Raw genomic sequence first — 25,451 nt, forward strand, 5'->3', positions numbered from 1 at the left:
CAGAAAATTAACCCTTTTTATTGATGCATTGCAATTGTTCTACATTTTTACCATATTATGTAGAAAATACTTAAAATACAAGCTACTTTGTAAAACCAAAGACAAACATTGAATCCAAAGATAAACTATGTTTTCACAATGGACCCTTTTCCCATATAGTTAGTATTAAATTTTTAAATATCTATCTTTTGTTAAAATGATTTTTACATACCCCCTAAGTACATCAGCAATACAAACATAGATCAGTAATTGTCAGAAACTACCTGTATCTAGCGGCTTGTAAAAAGGAAGAGCACAACCATAAAAGAAAGTTAAATTTTACACAGTAACTAGCATATCAAATACATTTAATAAAGTAGGAATTCCATTGCAATATCAAGGATTCAAGCAGAAATACTAACATTACATATAATGTACTGCTACATGTAGTGAGATAGATATATTTCAAGCTGAATCTGAAATCACACATTATATAAAGTTTAGCAACAACCAACCATGTGGACATGCGGCACTATTCAGGAGTTTAAATAAAAAAGAAAGCAGGGCTGTGCCAATCCTGTCATTTAGAAGCAATTTAGTTTCATGAACTAAAAGAAATTGCTGAGTCAGAGGTAAATTACTGCACCCCATCAACGAGGTGCTGAGCAGGAAGCCTCAGAAGTCACCTCTGTGGTGGCTACCACAGATCAGACGGACCGGTCTAGCTGGGACCACCATCAGATATTCAAAAGGTAAATCCCAAACTAGTTTTAAAAGAACGAAAGGACTCCAATTTTCTAACCCGAGATAGCACATTTCTTTACAAAATATGGGTAGCGGCTCTGCCAATAAGAGTCAATTCTCTGACCTGATTTGGAGGCTGGATAGGCACGGGAAGAAGGGATGGGTCTCCTTAGAGCAGAGCACGACGACTCACATCAGGCAACATGCGCTGGTCAGAGTCGGATCCCAGTGCCAGGGAAAGCCGGGCCCTGCTGGGGAGGGGGCCCTTCCCTTGGATTATGCCCGGGATCACAGAGGAGTTTCAGGGTAACTGACAACTTGTTTGAAACGGGGCACGTTTCATTTCACCTAGGTCATTTCCATCTCATCCTCCTTGTTCCAATACTTTTGGGAACATGGGGAGTGAAAGAGATGACACTGTGCTTTGTGAATACATTTGATTGGGTTTCTTTATCTAATAGGGACTCCAAAGACAAATGGTCATTTTAATCTGCTTAAAATGGGGGAATTGGGCCATTTCTTTGCAAAATTATTAGCAGATTTTGCTAAAGGTCTTTTCCTGTTAGGACTTCACAGAAAACACTCTACTATTTGTGAAACAGGGACTAATGTTTTCCTGAACTTCAGGAATCGGAGCTTGTTCTGCCGTTGGATGGAAAGGCACAACTCTGTCCCCGAGAGGCACCTCAGAGCTGTACTGAACACAAGCAATGTCACACGAGAGAAGGCAAGAAAGTGCCCACAGCAACAGAGAGCATCGTCCACCGCGGGGACGCAGCACAGCAGGAGCGTGGTACCTGCACCCCCACAGAACTGCTCCCACCGAAAACACACCCAACAACAACGTGGCCAATGCAACCACCCAGTTCAGTCCTGGATCCCTCTACTGAAAGAGATGCCAAACCTTTACCAGTTCAGCGATTTCAGGTCAGTCCAGACTTTATCCTATCAATAATGTGGAATTTCAGAAATTACTTTTGCAGTTCTTGTCACATACTGGTCAGAGAACTGGCCTCTTCTCCAATGGGACGGCACAGAAACTGGGGTTCAAGGTTACCAAAACCTCTTATTGCTGCAGTGATACCACCGCTCAGGCCAGTTTATCATCCACTTGGACAAGATACTTAATCTATGTACTGAAGATGAGAAACAACTCCTAGTACAAGGGACTCAAGAAAACAAAGCGTAGTTTAAAAACTGCACTGATTATCCAAAATGAGCATTTCCTCTGAACACTAACTAGGGCTACAGCTGACAAACCTTCCCAACAACTCCACATTAGCAGTAGCATTATAAAACTTTAAAATGGTATTATGTGCTTTACAGCAGGCTCTCTTTGGTATAAATATCCTATCACCAAGCTAGCAATATTTTACAAGAAATGTCTGCTATTAACGTGGGGGAAGGTAACGCCATACTAATCTAATAAAAAGTGATTGCACATCTTTAATCACTTCTGCAATATTAGACTAAACATTCCAATGCATTCCCAGCACTACCTTATTCGAAATGCACTGACAGACATCTAACAGTACATGTGCCATTTCAAGGAAAAGCTTTAAGGAAACATCGCTTCACTCTGAACAAAAATGTAGCTTTTTATGATAGCATTAAAACCGAGAACAATGCACCTATGCGACATACGGCTGTTCTTGCTGTGAATAGCTCAGTGAATTGCTTCAATTCGACGGGGGCTTGCTGGTCCCTCCTAAGGCAAGCGCACTGTAAACTCTAGTCACACTACATCATCGGTTAAGGCACTACAATGAGGGGACACACCAGACAACTCTTCGTCACACACACCTGTGCAAAACAAATCAGAAGGAATCCTTTCCTCACCCCAAGCTCCGCTCCACTCCCAGTGCTACAGTGATGAGCTCTAACCATTGCATTAGATCACATACATTCCAACACGAACCCATTCATTTTGGTTTAAATACAAAGGATACATCAACTCCATCCCCAGGAACGTTTAAGAATTAGACAAACACTAAGTACAGAGTTCAAGTATAATCACTACACATTTTGATTACAAAGACAGAACATTTGGGGTTAGCAGGAAGTTTTGCTTGTTATATTTTTCTAATCAATATGTACATATTTCATTTTATGTAAAATATTAAAACACCACCAATACAAAACTTCTAAAATAGTTTTAAATTCAGTAATAAACTTTAAAATCTGGAATTTTTTTTCCTTTTTTCTTTTTCTTTCTCTTTTTTTTTCTTTTTTTTTCTTTTGCGATTCCTACATGCATGTACTGTATACAAGTCTTATTAAGAGCGCTTTAAAGTAGCTGCTGACATATCCAGGAGGATACGTTCACAGGAGTATAAAAAGCTGTACACATCAATACAGTGATGTTTCATTGTATTTCAAATTCAACTCCCTCCTAAATGAATCATGTGAGGAAAAATATTAAGAAAAACAGAAGAAAGAAAAGCCCTGTGCTTCTGTGAAGGAATCCAGCTCCATTATAGGGCCAGCATCTACCGAGCTGCAGAAACCAAATTTTCGAGCAAAGCTGCATTACTCACTCTCAACTGGAGACTACAGCGTCCTGCCCAAGCTGCTGAGCTGGTACACAGTGAGATCTGGACTACAGTCTGAAAAACTGAGAAGAATTCTGCAATGAATGCAATAAAAATTCAGCTGTGTTATGGAGACACAGACTTTTCAAGAAAACAAATCAGATTTCAGGGTTTACAGACTCCTGAATATAGGATGTTGCTCCTACGAGGCAGCTGCCTCTACCAGTCCTTCAACAAAGCGGAGAAGTAAACAAAATGTTGACAGGAACTTGTATGGAGATGTAATGGCTTTTGCAGAACCAGCAATTTTCTTAGAGACAAAGTGAATTAGAGAACAAATGTTAAAATATTAAACTTGATTTTAAAACTGCCCCAGCAACATAATGAATAAACGTGCATTACATTTTTAGTGGCAACATGGATTTGTGCAAGCTGCTAAAATATAATCTGCTAGTCTTTTTGTTTAAGTTATACAAGTTAAAAAAGTCACCAGGATCTGTCTTCCAAGACACTGATTTTCTTTCTCCTTTTGATTAGCACAACAGAACAATTTTAAATAAATGTGACCATGAACTTTTTAAAAGCATCTATAAAAAGTAAGTAAAATTTAAAAAACTTAATTAGTGACCCTCGTACTGGTAACAAAGCATGCTGCTCAGTTAGTGACTGAACTCACTAGAGCTTCTGAACAACATACAACCAGATCAGGGAGAAACGAACACCAGGTGAGTCATTACCAGGTAAAGCTTCACCTGAAATCCTTCTCCAATCTCCCAGCCCTATTGCGGGACAGTGCTTTGCCGGGAACTACAAGTACGAGTACTGATTGATCTTTGTAGGGCTCAGCGGATATCCAGTGTAAATAGCAGATCCTCTGGAAGCACCAATATAGGACTGGGGAGCAAACTGGTGTTGGTACTGGGCAGGCGGAACGTTTGCCGAGGTCAGCAGGCTCGGACCAACGCTGACAGGGACCTGGTGGACGAGCGTGCTGGGGTGGGCAGCATAGGTGGTGTGTCGCGATGAGCCCTGAGGGGAGAAGAGGTGGGCGATGGAGGTGGTGGAGCCCAGCGTGGCGGCGGTGGTTGGCGCATACGTGTACATGTGTGGCTGGCTGGGCAGGTGGGCATTTGCCGTGGCTGCTGCCAGGTGGGGATGCACCGGGCTGCTGTGCTGGAACGTGTAGGGAGCCTGAGAAATAGTTGAGGTGAGGGGGGCCACGTAAGCTTGCTGCCTGCGGGGGACAGCATTTCCACTTCTCTCCTGTGAGGCCAGCACGGTTGTCTGCTGGTTCTGCAGGGAGAAGAAGTGAATAAGGTTAGTGGCTGTCCTCAGGTGTGACAAAGAAAGAATCTGGACATAGTCACGCGTCCTCCTCCTGCACTCTGGTGCAGGAACAAATTCTTTGCCTTGGGAAACTTCACCTGTACTCCCTAGAGTCTACCCTTCCCTCCACAGCCACAGGACAGAATCTGCTTCAAAGAATTAATGAGGCAGCAGATATTGATCCTCTTGCACCCCCCTTCCATACAGCACAGTATTTCTAAAGCACCGTGCTTGAAGTCAGGAGAGGCACTCGCGCTCACCTGGCTGAGATTGAGAGGCTGCACGCCATTCGTCACCACACGATGCGAGCGGTACCCGGTGGGTGTTATACAGCATCCCGACGACTGCCCACTCACAGAGGCCACTGGCTTGGTCTTACTGGTGCTGCTCAGGATGCCTGAAAGATTTCAAAACCTTAGTCCATTCTTCCCCTTCACACGCAATGCACTGTGATAACCGGTAACTAAAGAACACATGGGGACTACTTCTGTAACAGACTCTTTTCTTCAATTATGATTTAAAATTTCAGTGTACAAGAAATCACTAGGAATTTTTACAGATCTTTCTAAATGCAGCTAAACATACAGGAAAGGTAAATCTACCAAGGAAACTGAAAACAGACCAAGGCTTGCACTCTCAGAACAGCAGCCGTGAAACCTAGAGCTGCTGAAGATCCAATGCGTGGTCCGAAACTGTGACAACAACACTGCTGGGGACAAGCCAGCAACCTAAGCCTTGGCAAGAACTGTTGAGTGCAGTAACCTCCAAGAGCACACCCACCTGAAGCCTGGGTAGCTACAACGCAGTCATTGAGCTGTGTTTTCAGTGGTGGCACAATGATGGTGCGAGAGCTGGAGCTGTCAGGTGCCCCGCTGCTCGGCAGCTCCAGGGCAGCGCCGGTGCTCCTGAGAGAGGAGAGTGGGTCTGCAGCATAGGGGCTGCTCAGGGAGGAGTCGGAATCCGGGGAGTCATTAACAGTAACGTAGCTGATGACATTGGATCTCTGCTTCATACCCAAACTGTGGGGAAAAAACAAACAAACAGGAAACATTCTCGCTTTTACCACAAGATACAGGATATCCCTCTGGGATCTCACACCCTCCCTACTTGTCAGCTGAAATTCTGATTAACTAGAGACACAAACAGCACAGCGGACAGGATGCAGAATTTTCTGTCTTATGCAGTGCTCCTTAGCCCAGCAAGGGCTTTGCATGAACTGTTCTCCACTCCCCTTCATGCTTGGGCTGAGCTCCAGACAGATCAGTACCACCTGCCTAAATGCGCTGCCTACCTGGCAGGTTTGTATTTGCTGTCCTCTTCCTCATCAGTGTCGCTGCGGATGGTGATGACACTGACAGGGGGGCTCGGAGTGTCTGGGATCACGATGGGCTGGTGCTGCTCCTGCACTGGGACGAGCACGTTGGAGGAGGAGGAGGTGGAGCGCAGGGGGCTGCTCCCGATGAGTGAGTAAACTTGGGAGGGCACAGTCTCTAGCGTTGAGCTGGGCCTGAAGGAAAACGAAAGCAGTGATCGGCTACATGTCAGCAGGCTGGGACAAACCAGCACCAGCACTGAGAACAGCCAGAAGAAACATCTTGAAACACACAAAGAGAAGCTCAGTGCAGACACTCATACAGGAGAGCACCACAGAACACATCCAGAATGGACCAATGGCCTCAGCGATGCTCTGAACAGGATGGATTCATCTGGACACTGCCAGAAACATGCTACCCCTTGTTGGACAGATGTCAATTCTGTCACTTATATCTGTCACTATGGCACCAACACACCTCGAATGTGTAAAACCTCCCTTTGACAATTAAGCACATGGTCAACCATGTTCCTTGCACTCTCACCGAAATTAGACTTTTTCAGTGACTACAGTACAGAGACTTTTTCCAAGGCATCTTTAAAGGCAACTGTAGCACATTAAGAAGTTTGCAGACAATGCCTCTGTGATCAGATCAGTTTTTCACACCACAAAGGCACCCCCTGTCTCTGGGGCTGGGAAGGGAAGAGAAGCCTTACTTGGCTGCACTTGGCGCTGGCTGCTTGTTCTTCTTGGCTGGAGCATTGCTGCTCTGCTGCTGCCTGACAACGTGGGCAACCCCGACGTTGAGGGGCTGTGCTGTGGCCAATGTCACGTGGTTAGTCAGCAGTGAGGGCTGCTGCATCAGAGTGCTGTACTGATTTCCATGGGAATGGGCGTTCCTGGGGGCAGGAAAAAAGAAAGAGACCCAAATCCCATGACTACACTGCGGGCACAGCAAGCAGCACCGAGCCTCGGTGTGATTTTAAGGGGAAAGGGGAAATTCCCTGCACTGCAGGTGGTGCTGCGACGGCGCGGAGCCAGACCCCGTGCAGTCCCTACCTCCAGTCCAGCTGCTGGCTGCCGCTGATGGTCTCCGGGATCACTGCCGCCGGTTGGACGGAGTTGTGCAAAGCAACTCCCGGGAGCTGCTGCCAGGTGGAAGGAAGCAGGATCTGCTGGGTGCCCCCGGGCCAGGCCTGCTGCAAAACAGCAAACACACACAGGGGTTCACTCACTTCAGCTCCCACCTGTGGGGAGAGACTTGTTCCAAGCAATAAACGCGCTGGCGCAGATTGTTAGCTTGCAGAGATAACGGCACATCATTGCACCTTCTCAAAATGTTTCAGTAGAGTGAGAGAACCAGAGAAACAACTTCCCCTGACACTTCGCTAATCTTTTGTGTCACAGATGTCCCCTGGAGAAAAAAGCGTTAATATCGCACTGCAGACCATACGGCCAGCTGCAGCACGAGCCGTCAGGACCTTCTGCGTGTGAGTCCACACACTCTGCTCTGCTGAAGGATCCCAAAATGTGAAGCCAATTTTGTCCTTTCTGATTTTTGGCCTTACAGGGCTCACACCGGGAGAGCTGAGACAGGGTTATTATTGGGGAAATTCACCCCATCTCAACAAAAGTATTTAAGAAAAGCCACACTGAGAGAAACATTTAGTTACAAGGGAGATACGTGAAGATATTTTCAGTTCATTAATATTATTTATGTTTCTATCCAAATTGACAAAATGCATTTTTTTCTGGAAAAAACAACAAAACCACAAAATAAATTTGGCAGTACAATATTTCTGTGATTTTGAAAATGTATGTCTCTTTCTTGCAGTTCAAACTGCAAAACCATAAACACCTGCTGTTTTAAATAAAGTATTTCTGCAAGTAACAGATCCACTTTTTACAAATACCGGTTCCAAACAAGAAGCCTTCAAAGCAGAGAACTGCTAAAACCTCTGCCAACATAAGCGGAATAATAATATTTAAAAAAAAAAAGAGAAATATGTTAAAAGTCACACCATGCGTCTTTCCAAAAGCCAACACCTGCACAAGACAAAGCAGAGAGTTTAATACAGCAAGATATAAATTCCCAATGAGAGGCAGAAATCGGGCCTTCCAAGCGACGAACTGTTTTGACAGAGGAAGGACAAAAATATGCAAAGCTCAGCAAATGGCTAATGCAAACTCAGGGGAAGCAGCAGGGGAGAAGTGTCGGAAGCACTAAAGGTGAGCAAATTCACGCCAAAGGCTCCCAGAATCCAAACAGAAATAGTCAGTCCCCCAGAGAAACCCAGAATCCAGCTCAGAGTCTGGAGCAGCGGCCCTGATCCCCACTGCGGTACAGGGGAGCTGACACCAAGCCCACTGCACACACACAAATTTGCCTGTTGAATCAAAAGCCCAAATGTACTTTTGAAAACACCACTAACCACTCACTTGCCTCCCAAGCTCTGCTACAGTCACCCCCTGCTGTTTTCAGAGCCTCAATGGCAGCCTTTCGGCAACCAAACCTCCAGAGGAGGGAAGGAGCCCCCTCCCTGGGTCAGTTTAGCTGAGAGCCGTGACCCAGGAGACCCCCCCCTCCTGCCTCCCCGTCCTCAGGAACCAGGAGCACTAATTGGGTCAGAGGAGCTCAAAGGAGCGGGTCTGAATTTCAGTACAGGTATGACTTGAGCAAATTCCACTTCAGCAGAGGTCTCCCTCTTGGAAGGAAACGACACTCAAACTACCACTTTAAAGCCACAAGAAACACCATGGTTCACGTAATGGAATGTGCTTTGAAAGACACGTGAGGAAACCAGCACTTAAGTGCACTGCGATGTTGTCATATGCTTCACTGATCTGATTCTGGAGTTTTACAATGACTTCTTTGTGGCACTTGCAAAGTTGCTCTGATGCAGGTGCCAAGTGAGTACAGAAGAGGACAATTTTGAAAACATACGCTTCTTAAAGGTGCATTTAATCCTTTTCCCCATCCTTTTTAAAAATTGTTCCAAATAGCCTAAAAGCTACCTATTGCCATTTTGGATACTAGAGCTCACCTTTAATTTCAACCAAGAAATACCTATGAACTGAAAGTATCTGTGAAGAAGGGTATCTTTATCTGGATGAAGCAAGCTACCTGCGATTGGCTAAAAATAACAAAAGGCCAGAAAATCATTGTCAATGTTCGACAGAGGTTAAGAGAAATCGACTGCTAAAGCAATACATTAAAGGATTTGCTATCATTAGAGATTTTAGCCTGTGATTAATGACCTGAAACATTTCTACATGCAAAGCAGCTTTATACTTGTTGAAAACAAAATATGGAGCTAACTTGCCAAGTAGTTCAAATTCTGGCCATCCAGGTACCTGTAGCAGAGTCAAGCTAAAGACTGATTTCTTTGTATTCAACAATCAAAAGGCAAAGATAAGGATAGTAAGCAAAGAACAAGAACAATTACAACTCTTCTATAGTATAGCTTAGAAGAGCTTTATAATACTAGGCTAGTAAAAAGTAATAGTCAATGGATGTGGATTCTTTACAGAGCCACACTAAACGTCAGAGTCAGACAGTGCTTCAGCAATGTTGGGGAGGAAAACAACAAGACATTAAGATGTAGCAAGAACACAGCCACAAGATGGCACATGCTTCCATGCCCTCTGCAAGTCTAAGTTAAAACAAAAACTCAGTTAGTGAACACAATCAAGGGAGCAATTACCAGTACTGCAGCCGTCTGTTCTACTAGCGCTGGCCGGCCGGCTGCGCAGTTCAGAGTAAAGGGCACCGCATACTGCGGCGTGATGGTGGCTACTTGAGGATGAAGAGTTGCTACCATTAGTGGTGTACAGCTTCCCTGAAACGTAGATCAGGCAGTGAGTGAAACACAGGTACTGAGGCAGGACAAGTGGGTTCAGCAATAGGGCCAGAGGAGGTTTCACCTCGCTGGCACTCAACGAGCTTGAGCAGACTCCAGAACTGTAACGGACACGGCGAGACCAACACCCAGCCCCTCCAGGCACCCTCCTCCGAGTGCTTCCCTGAGGGGAACATGGGGAACAGGAAATTGGGGAACAGGAGCTCTCCGGTGACATGGTTAAAAAGTACAAATGAGATAGTGTTCAGCTACTGATACTTCAGCGGGTCCCGGGAGCCCTGCCCTACGCCCTAACGCAGCTGCACCCCAGCGGGACACAGCGGCTGCTGCTGGACCCCCACGTTCACACACAGAACTCCTGGGAAAAGGTAAACTAAGGGATTTCATAGAAGGCATGGTGGGTCTTTTGTGTTGTGAAAGAGCAAAGTTATCTGTGGTGAAACTACCAAGTCCATCAAATGCCTAATTAAAACCAGATTTGGTGTACAATTTGCACTCTCAGGAAGAACACGGTTCAGGTGGGCCTCCCTCAAGCGCATTCTGCTTGTGGGATACCGTTACCTGTGTAATTATGCTAAACCAACCAGAGATAGCAGAATGCCACCAAAGTTATTTGGACTGAACAATCTAAAAATTACTCCTCTACAAGCAGATCAGGTACAATATACTGGCTGGAGAGTAAAACTAATAAAGTCTGTGTTAATGTCAGCAGGAACTAAAACTATGCAAATAAATAAAAGTGCACTTAATTATAAAGGCAACTACAACTTGTCAGTGAATAAAACCTGTGAACCACTGGGCACTCACTATATATTAAAGCATTATTTTTTGGAAATAAAAATTGTTTCAATTTACAACACATTACTAATGTTTAAAATATTGTTTTTTAGAATTATTTGTGAATATTGCTATTCCATATTGTTTAAACTGCAAACAACAGAAATAGACACGTCATCGCCACACATCGATTCACACTCACAATGTAACTAATTGAGAAGGATTCAGAAATAATTTTGTTGATTTAAAGACAGAATTTTAACATGACTAATCTGTGTTGCCACTTCTGTTTACTGGGATCTCGCTTCTCACAGAAATGATTTCTTCCAAAATTTGCTGCCACGTTTTTAAAGCGTAGGCACAAATGTACAGCGCTATCCGTAGGGCAATGCATACCCGGGAAAAAATAGTCTGGTTTTAGCAGCTGACAACTACATATTTATTCCCATTATTAAATCAAACTCCTAAAACCAGGGAGGCTCATGACAAAATAGTTTAGACTTTAAATATTCCAGAAAAACAAAATTAAACAAGAAAACACTGTCTTAGAATTATCTGCATTTAACCTTTCAGTGTTCTGAGAACCCCCTGCACTCACCCTGCACGGGGTAGGAATTGCAGTTAATGCTGGGGGGAGGGGTTGGGTATGGGTTTTTTTTTTGTTTTTTACCTGTGTGAGGACTCCAGACTGGATCTGCAGCGGCTGCGCTGCTGGTGCCTGCGGTACAATGGGGACAGCGTTCTCCATCCTTACTGGGAACCCAGAATGCTTCGTAGTGGCCTGAAGCCCAGCTGTGGAGGACAAGAACACATCACTGCTAAGCTGCTGCTTTATTATGGTTATTCTTTTCTTTTAGTTTCTTTCCAAAATCCTACCAGGTAAGGGCAGAACACAGAGTCAGATGCAGAGAAAGCAAAGCTGTTCCCTTTGACAAAAACATATTAATAAAACACCAGCTGAAGTAAATACTCCCACAGCCCCAGTGCGCCAAAGGGCAGTGATGAACAACTGGTCCCTAAAAGCTTGGCTCTGCTGAACTCCACAGTCTTGTTTTCAGAAACATGGGTAACGCAGACATTGAATTCTATGTCGCTTGAGACCAGGTTCAAAGCTCAAACCTTACGCTATTGGTTCCCATTTCATATACAATGCTGCATACTAACACAATCCAGATATAAGCATAAATAGAGAACTTCCAGGATTAATAGAGCTGGGCTTGTGCTAACCTCACGTATTTGTGATCTGTGACAATTTGTTGCCAGCTGCCTCAGTGCTTGTGAGCCGAGACGCAGAGGCCAGACATTCCCTCATACAAAACACTGCGCTACACGTTCTTATTTTGAGATAGGCCTGGCTCCTCCGCTCACTGCTTTCCGAGGAATGCTGCTGGGTTCAGTTTGGGGGGAAAAACTGGTTGAACAACCAGAAGACAACTGCAACCTGGGCAGGGAAGACACTGTCACCTGCTCAAGCCTGACCTGGAAGGGAACCAAACTGTCTACACATGTCTGATCTGGTTCCACACTTCCATCTGACGCAAGACCACCGTGACGCGCACAGAGGGGTCTTTTGTACTTTTTCAGTTTAGTGCAAATTACAACGTCTCGCTTCTACCTGATTGAAACCACGGCACCCCCCGGAGGGTTTTTCTGCTTACTTTGAAAAGCGGGGGGACAAACAATGAAGGTTTGCTGGAAGGGGTCGGTCTGGGTGCAGATCTGGGTGGTTCCGGGCTGCAGGGAAACACTCTGCTGCGCCACCCCTGCCACGGGTGCCGCTGAGGACGGGTACAGCGCAGACTGGTAGTTCAGCAGCGAGACCTCCGAGTTTGCCAGGGAAAGAGTAGCAGCAGCAGCAGTAGAGTTGGAAGCCAACACACTGGCCTAGAGAAAAAAAATAAAATCAGATTTATCACTCGTACTTGTTATAAAACAAACAACAAGAACCACCATTACCATACTGTGAAGCACCAGGAAAAGGTTTCAGGTAAAAGGCTCAAGACAACGTAGGAGAAAAAAGATGAATTGCACCAACTTTACTTATGTTGCTGAACTGACAGGCAAGAATGATTAGGTCAAGTAAAGAGACTGCCTTGGCCTGACCTTTGGAAAACTAAATTTCAAGACAAGACTAAAAATTCCAGAGAGCAATTTAAATACAGAATTTTGCAGAACAGGATTTGGCCTGAAGGCACAAAATTAGACTATTCCATTTCTTTGATTAGCATAAAACAGCTAAAAGATGCTATACCTGATTGTGTACTGTATTGAGCTGGTTGTTAAAGCTCATTGTCAGATTTGTGCTTGTATTAGGAGCAACATGAGTCGTGAATGGGCTCTTGATCTGATTCACTGTATCGTACATATTAACTCTTCGCTTGCATATCTCCATGTTCTGAAAGCAAGATTTCACACTGAAACAGAATGACAGAAGAAAAATATCAGATTTGTAGAACCAGTACAACAGAGACATGACAGATTCCCAACTTTATGTACATGTCTTCAGGTTTAGTTGTTGTTTTTTTCTTAAACCAATAAAGAATGTTCTAAAACATGAAAAGGAAGCTTTTGAACATTCCATTCCTTACACACGCCATTGCTGTCTTCAGATCAGCCAGAAACTGCAGAAAAGTGCCATCCTGTGTTTCCAATAAACTCCTGAAACAAAAGAAGAAATCTAAGGAATCTTACTGATTACTGTGTGGGAAATCCAGTAGATGTGTCATTGTAACAAATGGATGGTTCAAAGTCTTCAGTGGAGTAATTCTCTTATCTGCATCAATTGTCAACATTTTCTTCAACAAATCAATATATTCCCTTCGGTCAGCCTTCTCTGCCAACATGTCAGTCCCTTCTAAGTCCGTAGACATATTCACCTTGAAAATAAAATGAGAGTAGTTCACACAAACATCACATTAATTGCTACCTAACAATTCGGTAATTTCACATCACACAGAAATATTTATTAAGCATTTGTCTCTTAGCCAGCTTAGTTTTATGCACTGCAGCACTAACACATGGAATTCTCATCTCCACGTGAAATTGGGCTGTTCAACAGACATCACCCAGGCTCCATTCCCCACTGCCTGGCGATACGCCCTCATTTTGAGGGGGGCTGTAAGGGGCCAGCAAACCAGAACGGCAACATTCTGCAGTCTCTGCACAGACGTAAAGTGATGGCAACAGCTACAAAAGCAACAGAAAATTGAGACCAACATATTTAAGATTCAAGGCCTCACGATATTAAAACCACTCAGAATTAAAAAATAGAATGATCTGTAGTTCCTGTGAATATTCCCAAAGTCTAAGAGGAGGCCTAATCCTATAAACACGTCTGGAGGTGCTCAGATCCCTACTGCTTGGCTACTTCTGGTGATAGAGGCTGAGCACCCTTGTTGCACTTACTGCACTTACTAAGAAAAAACAAGGCATTTCTAACAGCTTCATAATTAACATTCTGATAGTCTTTCATACAGTGATTTCTGACGCAAACTGGCACCATGGCAAACCTACACCAGCGTTCTCAACAGCATGGGAAGGAGGACTGCTCCAGCACAGGAGCCTCATTTTTAGGGATCCCAGTAACGTATGCAATTAATAAGATAGTTATCTGCATGTTACAAGATCTCCACTCACCTGCGCCATATCATCCAAACAGTTGAATATGTATTTCCGAGCTTCTTTTGATTTTATTCCTGTCTCCAACTCATGTTCTTCTGGGGTCTACAAAAGAAAGCATTTGTTAATAAACAGAGACATCACACACCAATAAAGAAAAAGCAGCAAGAAAGAGCTGAGCCAGGCGATCTTCTGCCTGCTTTAAGACAAACAATATGCCAATAGGCCAAACCAAACCAGCCAGGGGCTCTCATTTCCTCTATGGAAAGATCATTCATTGCAAAGCTCAATTAACAACAGGATGACTTCATTTCAAGGCTTTGTTAGGTAGTGTAGCCAGAAGAACTGAAGGTTTCTGATTTAGGAAGAGAACAGGCTATAAATATTTTAAATCCCTCCTTCACAAAGAAGAAGAAAGGCAAAATCCCTTTCATTTTGCTGCTCAGCTTTAAAGGCAAATCAAGGGTACATCTGATTCGTCCTTGTCCTCTGCCAATACATGTACAGATTTCTGTTAAACTAACAAAGACCATCATGAAATACCCCCCATTTTACTCATCGTATTGTCAGGAGATGACAACAAGATGACATACTTCCCCAAGACTGAGCAGGCCATAATAAGTAACCATTATCTCAATGACTTTAACACCCACTCTGTGCCGGCACTATCATGCACAGCTGCTATTGTCAGATGAACACCAGGAGGGCTCTACAGTTTCTGAAATAAAATACACAAATCAGCTATATTTGAATGGCATTTCAAATCCAGTCTTCAACCGGAATGTTTTTACAGCACACTAAAACTAGGTGTGAATTTACTTCAAGTCCTCCATGAACAAACAGAACTGGGAATTACGACAACAGACGCACCTTTAGCCTCCACAGTGGATATCCCAAATTTGGATCCCTGTTAAAAAACCTGCTTGTTTTCGTTCCCGCACTGAGAAGATACTCCGCTGGAAGGCCTTGAGTTTGTGAAATATAACGAATCTAGGAAAGAAAATGAACAGAATAAGGACTCCCAATATAAAGAACTCATAGCTAACAGAGTAATTATCAGCCAGGTTCGTTCACAGTGAGTAGGAAATAACCTGTAAATAAAGAATGCCCAGATAACTGAAACTGCAAAATCAAAGGGACTCTTTCAAGTATTTATAAGGACACTTTTTCAATTGTATTATCTGCAGAAATGTTAGGTTTTATTTCTGTAAAATAAGACAGACGTATTTAATTTTCGCCCAAGTGTATGGGAGCAGACTGTAAGCTTTTGAGTCATGGGTAAAGTCACACTAATTGTCTTTAATATCAGCAATGTAAGAATTACACATTTTGAAAGAAAAATACCACAGAAGTTATCATGTGTGTATATATAATTAAAGCCATAAGCAGCCAAGCAACATTGCTGTGACTGCCTACATATACTCTGGGCACATGGTTTGAGAATAAAGTCATGGCAAAGCTCTCGCTGACCAAGAAAGCGAAACCAAAGCTCTAGTACCATCAGACTCTTATATCCTCAAAAACATTGAATATACTTTACATGTAACAAAAAAATGGCTCGGAATTATGGAAAATGCACCTGATTACCTGTATCAATAAAACACTAACATAAGAGCTAACAAATAAAAAAGTACGCTCAAAAGGAAAGAAAATAGCAAGTTATAAAAAATCCCAGTAATAAGCTTTTTAAAACATTCCAAACACTGCCCAATTGCTAATGCTATTTGCTCTCAAGATGTACGTCAGAAATGCGGCATCACCTTTGTCATGACTGTCCCCTTAAAGGAATCTCTTTAAAAGTTTAAGAAAAAAACCCTGATAAGTCTGATTCATAAAACGAGGACTGGAAGCACAGTGTTAAGGTAACTATTATCAATTATAGGTCCGTTGGCATGTCTCATTTCTTATTTGCAAAACTCCTGCTGTTCCACTGTGCCAAAACAGCTGAGCCCTGCAGGGCCCTTCCCTCCCTGTGCCCCGGACGACTCCATTCACTCATTTACTTACTGACTGCAGATGAGTATTTCTGTATCTACACAACAGTTCAGCTGAGAGTTCTGCTACTTGTATGAGACGTAACTCTTGCTTTACAACCAAAGGGTGCTTACAAAATAACTGTAAATCCCATCCCAATGCACAAACTCATTCCTGGAGAAGCCCTCTCAGAAGTTCTCCCTGAGTCTTTACTTGCTGCTGCAGAATCTCAGAAAACACAACAGCAAGTCATCCCTAGTTTTCAAGGGCAATTCAGATATCACAATCGACCACATGAAGTCACACCTCACAAAGTGCTGCAAAATCCTGTCGATTAAGCAATGGAAAAAGCAGCTCCTCCCCACCCACCTATGTGACTAGATAAGGTTCTCAGAATTACACAAAACCCAGGGTGCAAGGAAACCACCAAGCCCTACCTCAGTTATTTTCTAACTCATTCCGCTCAGTAAGATACCACTGTGTTTCCTTTGGAAATTTACAGTGCTGGGAAGATACAACACAAGTAAGTTTTCAAACTTAGTAAGTTTTCATGTACTTTATCACATAAGGAAAACTATACCAAGCATGGTAACAAGATACCATCATAAAAGCCACAGTGGAAGAGTTACCCTCAAAAAGCCTCTCCTACAGACTTTTTGTCCTTTTATAGGCACTGACTAGCCCAGGTAATAATGCTACATATCCACGGAAAGAACTAATTAGTTCAAGATGCCTTTTCAGGCTCTTGCCCTTGTATTTCAGAGGCAGCTCGGGGCTCACACTTTGCATGAGAAATGAGGGCTGCTGTAGGTATTAACAGGCCAGGAATGACAGGCTCGCTCTGTCTCCACAGGGAACACTGCCCTCATGGTGAAATTACAAAGGGCGTTTCACGCCAGGACACACACCTCACTTCTGTTTTGACAGGAAGGTATTTCAACAGCTTTTGGGCTTGGAAGCCAGGAGGTTAACCGTAAATTGATGCTATATATTGGATAACTCCATTCAACTCAAGCTAAAACACACAGAACTCCCTGCTCTCCTGTACAGCAGAGACAGACAGGCGATGGGAACATCACAGAAAACGAACATAGGACGACAGACAACGGAGATTTGTACTAGGTGCAATCTGAGGTAGGATACACTGGATTCAGGGGGTCCGGACACAGATGCTTGTGGTTTCATTTGAACACCCCGTGCCTGCCGCGCTCTCACCTGATCATACTCCGATGCTCCTGGGTACAGAGGCCAGCCCAGAAACAGCTCAGCGATCACACAGCCCAGGGACCACATGTCGATGGCCTCACAGAACGGTAACCCCAGGATGATTTCAGGAGCTCTGTTGGAGGGAGGGGGGAAAAAAAAAAAACACAAAAAAAAAAACCACACTTCAGCTCTGAAACCATAAATTGCTCTGAGTAATGCCCCTCCTTCTCTCCCCCAAGCACAAATAAATTTGTGTGAAACGAAGCAATTCACTGGCCTAACAGATCCCAACCTTTTCATCACTGAGTGGCACGGCTGGATTTGTCTTATGGCCCTGGTGCCCTCCAACTCCTAGGCACCCTTTATGCAACTGTGATAGGAAGTTACTCCTTCAATAACCCGTCTAATTACACCCGTATATATGGTGTGAGCCATCCTTGAGACAGCGCACGACCTACACTAACGGAATTGGGCAGAAAAGTTCTGGCAAAGGGCGCCCAGAAGGCCTCAGGATCCCAGGTACCAGCTGCAGAAGAGGCTGCCTCTCTTCATGGGGAAAAGAACAGCATCTGCAGAGCCAGAGAAGGCAGCTCTCGTAGAGCACTCGGTTTCTACCAGCGGGGTTTCATACAGGGTTTGTTTGGGGAGTTTTGAGTTTAATGTGGAAGGAGAGAAGGCAGCTGGAGATTGTGACTGCTCTGCCAGGTGGTGTTACAGGTTTTGTGCACTGAACCACACCTAATGCAAAATTTACCTGCCTGGCCTAGCCTTTATGAGAGGGTGATGAAAAAAGCTCAAACTTCAAGCAGGGTTTGCTTCTGCAACAGGTTGGAATTTCAGGGAGATTTCTGTCTGGAACTGACTCATAACACAAAAGGATATTTTAGCACCACTCTTCACCTACACGCAGTTCTGAAACAAACCGATGCCTTTCTGTCAGGCTAGATTCTGGTCATACATTTGCATACAGCATAAACCCCAAGTGCTGCAAACCCCATGTGAGCTGGTGTGGGAATTTACTCTGGAAAGTACAGGAAACACGAAAGCCTTGATCTTCTTCATGCATAACTAACACAAGCACAAAGGAAGACAGAAAAGTCTGGGCTATCTATTTTCTGGTTGTGACTTGGGTAGCACACCCCAGGGCTTGCGTGACACTTCTGATGTCACAGTGTGGATATTTCTGTTGTTAAAAAAGGCTCTGAAACCAGTTCTGGTCTTTATACAGCATTATGAAAAACAGGGCTTGCATAACGTACAGGTGCCAATAGATCTGACACCTTCCTCAACTGTCCAACCCGAATGTCCCTCCCAGCTGTTTGTACATGGCAAGAAGTGACTCTCCAATTAATTACCCTTTGTGTCGTGGTGACACAGATATACCTTTTGTTTTAAGTGACTACCCAATTACCATCAGCCAGTCTCCAAAACAAGTGCACTCATCCCAGCTGCCCAGGCACAGTGCCCCGAAAGCACAAGATCGATCAAAAAAAGATAGCGCTGAACCAGCCGTTTGCTGCAGTGAGGTCACCCCTGCTCTCTCTCGTTCAGCTTTAAAGCAAGAGGTTCTTCCATCATGGCTGAGCCCCCCAAAACCAGAGCCATGACACACCTTTACAATCACAGTAATAGATCATTTAAGCTAAGACATTCTGACACTCACTCTGTTTGACATTGTTTCTACCTTCTTCTTTGTCTGTCCCTGGCAGCAGTTGACTCTGGAATGGTTTTGCATGTGAAAATATAAGATGATTATGCAAATATGATAAATATCCAATACTTGAATGCTGAATGTCCTGCTAAACATTTGTATTTCAAAGAACTATGCTAGAATAAATACAACTTGCTATAGGCTCCCAGGTGTAAACAAGAGGAATCCATTTCTGCAGTACTTTGGAGCTCACAAGCCGAGCGAGTACAATGCAGCCATTCTCAGGGTGTTCAGAACCCCACGTGCCATCAGTCGTCACCAACAAACTGTATTGATCCCCTCCATTACCCTGCTTATGCAGGAATTTCCAATTCAGATCGGACCCAAACCTGCAGGGTACCTTCAAGGAACACTGCAGGCGAAGTTTCCTTGCCTTGGACTGGCAAACAAACTAAAACCTAAGTGGCTTGTGAAATAAGCAGAGCAGGCTAATCCTTCACAAGCGCACTAAAAAATGCCACCAATTCCAGTGGAAAGAGAGGTTAGTGCCAACAAAGGCTGGATGGGATAGCTTGTTAGTCTTCCGCTGGAATAGACTTGGGTATTCTAAAACCTCAATACCAAAATGACAGCAAGTTGAACTCTATGCATTTTATTCCCTGAAACTAAATAAATGAACTTCTCACAAGCCACCTGATTTCATTTTGATTGCAGGACAGAACTGGTAAATCAGAATCTCTCCCATCTCCTTTTACGCCACTATAATTAGCGGCCTTATGAGATGTGGGTTGACACAGGACAACAGGTAGAGGTCACTTTTACAGCTGGTCTGTCAGAGACTAAAGTCATTTTAGGATCTTAAGCTCTTTGAAATAGAAATCAACAACACTCTCTCTTTGCATACACGCTTGCCAAACTCTGGCTTCCAAAGGTGGCAAATTTGCCCAGGTACTCTCAGAAGAGAGGATTCACAGCAGTAGCAGAAAAATCTGAGACTGACATTTAACATTTCCAACCACACCACGTTTACACATGGGCTGTCAGCCCTCCTCCTTGCGAAGAATGATAGCAAGGAGAAGCCTGTACAACCACAACGAGCAGCGCGGTGAGTAAGACAGTTGCCGCTCCCGGGCGGATCAGCAGGCAGTGGGGAAGGTCTGGCAGCGTGTGCAGCTGTGTCCCAGGACCGCAGGGCTAGGACAGAAGTAGGTCACGTAGCCCAAAGCAGAGGCAAGGAGAGATGCTGCTGCCCTCCCGCCAGCTCCCTCACCTCCTCACGGCCCAGACTGTTGTGTCGCTCAGCCCAGTACCTTCCGTTTGCTCGGTGCCTCTGCGCTGGCCCCAGGAAGCATCAGGAGGTGGGATCAGAGCAAGACTCACACAACGGCTGTACTTATGTGTAACAGCACATGGGTGGCCCTCGCCCTCAACAGCAAGAAGACCAGGCTTCCCAGGGACTTTTCATTTCTGCAAGCTGTCTGCTTCCTTCTATCCTTTATCCTCCCCAGGAGAACAAAAGCATCCTTGCCCTTCCACACCTGATGTAACAAGCATATACTCTGGTTTTTGGGTCAGGAATTACTGCAAATAGATCCCAGGGCTGCCATAGAAACCAGTCACCGCACAGAAGCACGACTGCCAGTTAGTCTGCTCCCAGTCCACGCCTGGCTTCAGAGCCAAAGAATTCTCCACGGGCACTGCTGCTCACACTTTAAGTCAACCATGACACGGAGTAAAACCGCCCTCCCTGACTGGGGTCACACTGCAGAGGCACCAGCAGCGCCCCAGGCGAGGGGGCACCTGCCCCGGACGTAACACGCTGCCCTGACAAGCGCCCCCCAGCTCTAAGCGTGGCCCCATCAGCGTCACCCAGACCATGCAGGTTGTCCAACCACCAGAAGCACAACCAGAACCTGGAGCAAGTGAGGCTGTTGTACAAGACGATCTCCAGCAGCACTAAGAATAATTAATAAAGGAAGGCTTTTTCCTTCAGGGTGTATCTATCAGAAAATTCACCTTCCAGTACCCGAGTCTGGCTGGTTTGGATGCCTCTATAGGAGACAGGGGTTACACGAGCACCAGTAACAGGTATTAAACACAAAAAAGTGAACATAGAACGAGAAGTTATTTTAACAGCTGACAGAGAACCATACTCTTCTGTCACACCATACCATACTGTTTCATTAAACACAGCATTGAAAAAAATCCCAATTTAGAACCCATTTGAACACTCATTTAATGTGACTATGGTTAAAGCAATCCAGTTCTCCCACAATAAGCCGGTTTCTACACCATCTCCATAAGTTCCTAGATTATGGATTTTAGTAATCACCACCATTAAACTAATTACCTATCACTAAATATTAGATTTCCACATCACAGCACACTTGACTTCAGTCAAGCAGACAGTCTTAAATGCCACCTAATCTCAGCTTATTTGCTCTTCTGGCAGTGCCCATCACCCCGTGCCGGGAGTGGAAGCAGCAGGGAGCTTGGTGCCGCACACAGAGTCGGTGCAGACACCTTCCTCCCCAGCAGCCCCTCGGAGATACTCATCGCCCCTCGCTGCTTCTGCCTCAGCCAGATCTGCTGTTTGCAATACCAGGAACTGGAAAGCACTATGTGCCTCCCCAAGCTGCTTTGCTCACGCGTGCTGCAAGTGAGATAGAGCAGATTCCTGACCAGTGGCCACCTCTTCCAATGCAACGACAAAATTAACAATGCTTTTTAGACAGCGAGCATTTTAACGGAGCTATGATGCACAGGCAACTGCATTACAAAAAATAACAATCAACAGTTTAGAATCAGGAAGATTGGTGGCAACAACCTGAGTGAAGATCATGAGGAATAGATTAAGAAAGGCTGTCTCACATGAAAGAAATGCCACAGAAAGCTGGTCCTCGGCATTAGAGGGAGTAACAAAACCAAAACAAAGGGAGTAAGGATACAGGAGTATGAGGAAGGAACAAAGCAAGCCTTCAAGAAGCCAGGGCTTTAAGCTGAAGCTCAGAGGACAGGAGAGACATCAAACAGGGCAGAGACACAGGGTGGGGTGGAGTGTCTCGAGTCCTCTGTCTCATCCCAGCTGGAAGGACTAGATACTAGTTAAGTTCTGCGTCAAGCAAGCTCACATTCCACTGAAAGCAACCCTGACACACAGCACAGACTTCATGTCCCTTTGATGCCAGAAGTTCTTTCTGCATCCATTTATTGAAGTCTACAGCTACTTATATTGAAATACACACTATTAAGAGGACCAAGCTGGAGGAATAATTGAAAGAAAAAGCACAGCTTGCTGTAGCTACACAATTTCTGAGTTTTTACATTTTTGCCTGCAGTTTATTTTTCATTTTAAGACAGCAGTAGGGTACGAGCCACTTCTACATTTTGCTAAGGGAAGCAGAGATCTCACTTATCCCCGCTTAAAGGAGCTGCTGGTCTCCTGAAAGCATGCCTTCCTGAGGGGTGACACAGGGAGTCATGTGCTCATGAAGTGCGTTCAGACAAAGGTGGAACCAGAAGAAACTGGATAAAAAGAAACTGGCATCCCTTTGACTTCTCTCCCTTCTAAGTGACCATGGTTAATGGACTAGTTTCAGATCATGGCAAATAATCCAAAACACACTACTTATTAGTAGCATACTGCCTCCCCAGTTTGCTGCTTCACACATCATCACAAACTAGCAACAGGGTAAAATCAACTTACTGCACTGATCTGGGGTAAAAGGAAGGTATTGTCCTGCACATTACATCACACTTGCAAAGCAGAAGTTCTATTTATTTACATACAAATTTCAGAAGAAATCTCCAGGAAACATGCAGAACAGTGCATAGGCTGATCGCTTCCTCCTCCCCCCCAACTGGGATGAGACCTCATGGCAGAAGAGTGAAGTATTTGCAGCAGCAAACCCCTACACCCCACCAGGACCAGCTTCTCTGCTCACACAGCGCACGGAAGTGAGGATTGTGTCAGTTCTTACCTGTAATAGCGTGACTGCAAGTAAGTGGAGCACACTGCTTTAGACACGTGGCTGGCAGATCCAAAGTCTATCACCTTCACTCTGTAGGGCTGGCGTGCAGGATCCACCAACATGATGTTTTCTGGCTTCAAATCAGCATGTATCAGACCCAAGCTCTTTAACTTCATCAAGGCAGTAGCCACTTGCTGCAGAATTGGCCGGATGTATTTCAGGGGCAACGGACTGAACTTATTTTGTTTTAAGAAATCATATAAGTTCTGTTCTAGCATCTCAAATACAAGGCAAGTATGATTCTTGTGTTGAAAGCACTCATAGGAGCGAACAAAGTTATATTCGTCAGCATTCTCACTGCTCAAGCGAGAGAGGATGCTCACCTCTATCTGGCCCTGCCTGGCGTAGGAAGGATGGTTCTTCAGGATTTTGATGGCTACAATCTCCTTCGTGCTACGTTTCCAGCATTTCGCCACCTGCCCAAACGTCCCTCGGCCCAGGAATTCCAAGACCTCATAGCTGTTTGTCATAGAGCACAGGATCTCATGCTGGACGAGCTGATAATCCCCTTCACCACTGGAACTGCTGTTTTTTGTAGTTACCGTGGTGGTTGTGGCCGCAGCACCCACCGCAGGTCTGTTTTGCAGCATGAGAGGTGGATGTTCCTCAATTATCTGCACACTACCGTTGCTGTCGACCTCTTCACTTTTCCTTTTTAATCCACATTTTTGGTATGGTTCCAGTAAAGAAACGTTGCTCCTATGCGTTAGGGCTTGGCTGTTCTGGAAGGAGGCTGTTGCGCTGCTGCCTGTGCTGTCGGCTGCTGTAACCACAATATGCTCGACTGAAGGAGCAGGGAGAAGGAGGTTCTGATCGTAAGCAGGGATGCTGAAATTGGCTACCTGATGAGAGGAGCTTGCTTGCCCTTGAGCTGCTGGGAGGTTTTTGCTGTGGGTATAATACTTGTCACTACTGCTCTGTCCTGAAACATCCCAGACAGAGGGCTCCACTTTCAGTTTCTTGGCACTGCAGAAGGCACTCGAGGATACTGACGGAGGGGAGAACACCTGCAGCTGTGAGGCCATACCTGAAAACGCAGAGAACTCATTAGGACTGCTTAGTGGCAGCAGGTTGCAAAGGAACAAGACCCTCTGTCTGCACAAGAAACAGAACGACAAGTATTCTTCTAAGCACCATATGGTGCCTACCACCTAGGAAGGCAACCTTTGGAACTGCTGATCCTAGGGGCGCCCACAGAGCGAGGCTCTCTGGTGGAAGGACCGCATGCCACCTCCCTGCCTACAGTGTAAGAAGCAGCAGCTCTTTATCCGGCTTCCTGAAGTCTAAAGAAATCTTTGCACAGGACAGGAAAACAGTACTAGGAATGGAAGACGGCAGCGGGAAGACGCTGAGAAAACTACGCTCGCCTCCCCCCGGCCCAGGCCTGCTCCCCTTCACTGTGAAACCGGAGCCACAGGGAAACACAAACCGGACCGGTCGAGCTTCCCCCGGAGGCCGCTCCGGCAGAGCGCACCCCGAACGCCACGGCCCGGGAACGGCGTCCAGCCCGGCCCGGCCCCGCCGCGGGCGGACAGCGGCCGCCGGCCCGGCCCCGCCGCGCCCGCAGCGCCGCCTCCCGCCCCGAGCCCGGGGGCCGGGCCGGGCCGGGCCGGGCCTCCGCCGCGCGGCCGCCCAGGCTTCCCGAGCCCGCCGGGCCGCCCCGCGCCCCTCCGCCGCCGCCCGGGCCCGCCCGCACTCACCGCCGGTGGGGGGTTCTCAGCCGCGGGCCGGACCTGCCAGGGGGACACACGGGGGTGCGGAGCCCCGCAGCGGGCGCATCATAGCCCCGCCGCGGCCGCCGGCCCGGCCCGCTCGGCCCGCGCACGCCGGGGGGAGCCCCCAGGCCGGTCCGCCGCCGCCGCCGCCAGGCTCCGCCGCGCCCTCACGGCCCGGCCGGGCCCCCCCAGCCCCGCCGCCGCCGCCGCCGCCGCCCGGGCCGAGCGCCGCCGCCGCGCTCCCGCCGCGCCGCTCCGGGCCCCTCGGCCGCCCGCGCCAGACTGAGCCAGCCGAGCCCCGAGCCGGCCAGGCGGGCCGAGCGCCGAGCCCGCCCACGTGACCGCGTGCGCCGCCGCCGTGACGCGGGCCGGGCGGAAGCGGCGGGGCCGGGCCCGGGCCCGGGAGCGGCGGGAACGCCAGGGGCAACGGCCCCTTCCCTGCCGGCACCCGGGAGGCGTTCCAGCAACCGGCACCCCACGGGCCGGTGACCGTCAAACGAGCACGGAGGAGGCCGCGGCGGCCGGAGCGCTCTGGGGGCGGAGGGGAGGCTGGGAAGGGAACCCCCCATCCAGGGTGCTTTATTTCAGCCTCTTCCGGAGCCAAAGGACACTTCGGAGACGTTCCTTGGTTTTCTTCTTACTTTAAAATGTTCACAAAGACGCTTACCAAAATCTCAGAAACTTTCACAGCTTCATATTTATTCTTACAGGAACAGCAGCACAACGA

At 46.2% G+C, this 25,451-nt stretch overlaps 1 protein-coding gene across 4 annotated transcripts; it reads right to left on the reverse strand.

Moving 5' to 3' along the window:
• On the reverse strand, window positions 1-24,034 carry HIPK1 (homeodomain interacting protein kinase 1). Of its 4 annotated transcripts, none has more exons than XM_074163121.1 (15): window positions 22,959-24,034; window positions 17,337-17,460; window positions 15,018-15,137; window positions 14,166-14,252; window positions 13,221-13,405; window positions 12,883-12,943; window positions 12,188-12,413; window positions 11,200-11,321; window positions 9,597-9,731; window positions 6,952-7,091; window positions 6,609-6,791; window positions 5,872-6,081; window positions 5,361-5,599; window positions 4,841-4,977; window positions 1-4,547 (listed from the first exon to the last, which is right to left on the reverse strand). In XM_074163121.1, the coding sequence occupies exons 1-15, from the start codon at window positions 24,032-24,034 to the stop codon at window positions 4,062-4,064; spliced, it is 3,531 nt and encodes a 1,176-aa protein (XP_074019222.1). In that variant the 3' UTR covers window positions 1-4,061. The 4 variants fall into 4 exon arrangements, with proteins under 4 accessions (XP_074019222.1, XP_074019221.1, XP_074019219.1 ...); XM_074163120.1 differs by having other exon boundaries at window positions 6,952-7,088; window positions 12,781-12,943; XM_074163118.1 differs by having other exon boundaries at window positions 12,781-12,943.
• Window positions 24,035-25,451: the final 1,417 nt, after the last annotated feature.

Source organism: Numenius arquata, chromosome 24, assembly GCF_964106895.1.
Source record: "Numenius arquata chromosome 24, bNumArq3.hap1.1, whole genome shotgun sequence".
Classification (NCBI taxonomy): Eukaryota; Metazoa; Chordata; class Aves; order Charadriiformes; family Scolopacidae; genus Numenius; species Numenius arquata.

Coding starts and splice junctions, on each gene's coding strand:
- HIPK1 (XM_074163117.1), bottom strand. CDS start 24,034: ATGGCCTCACAGCTGCAGGTGTTCTCCCCTCCGTCAGTATCCTCGAGT. Junction 7,092..9,596: donor AACAGACGGCTGCAGTACTG/GTAATTGCTCCC, acceptor GCTGTTTTGCAG/CAGGCCTGGCCCGGGGGCAC. Junction 4,548..4,840: donor AGCCTCTCAATCTCAGCCAG/GTGAGCGCGAGT, acceptor TTCTCCCTGCAG/AACCAGCAGACAACCGTGCT.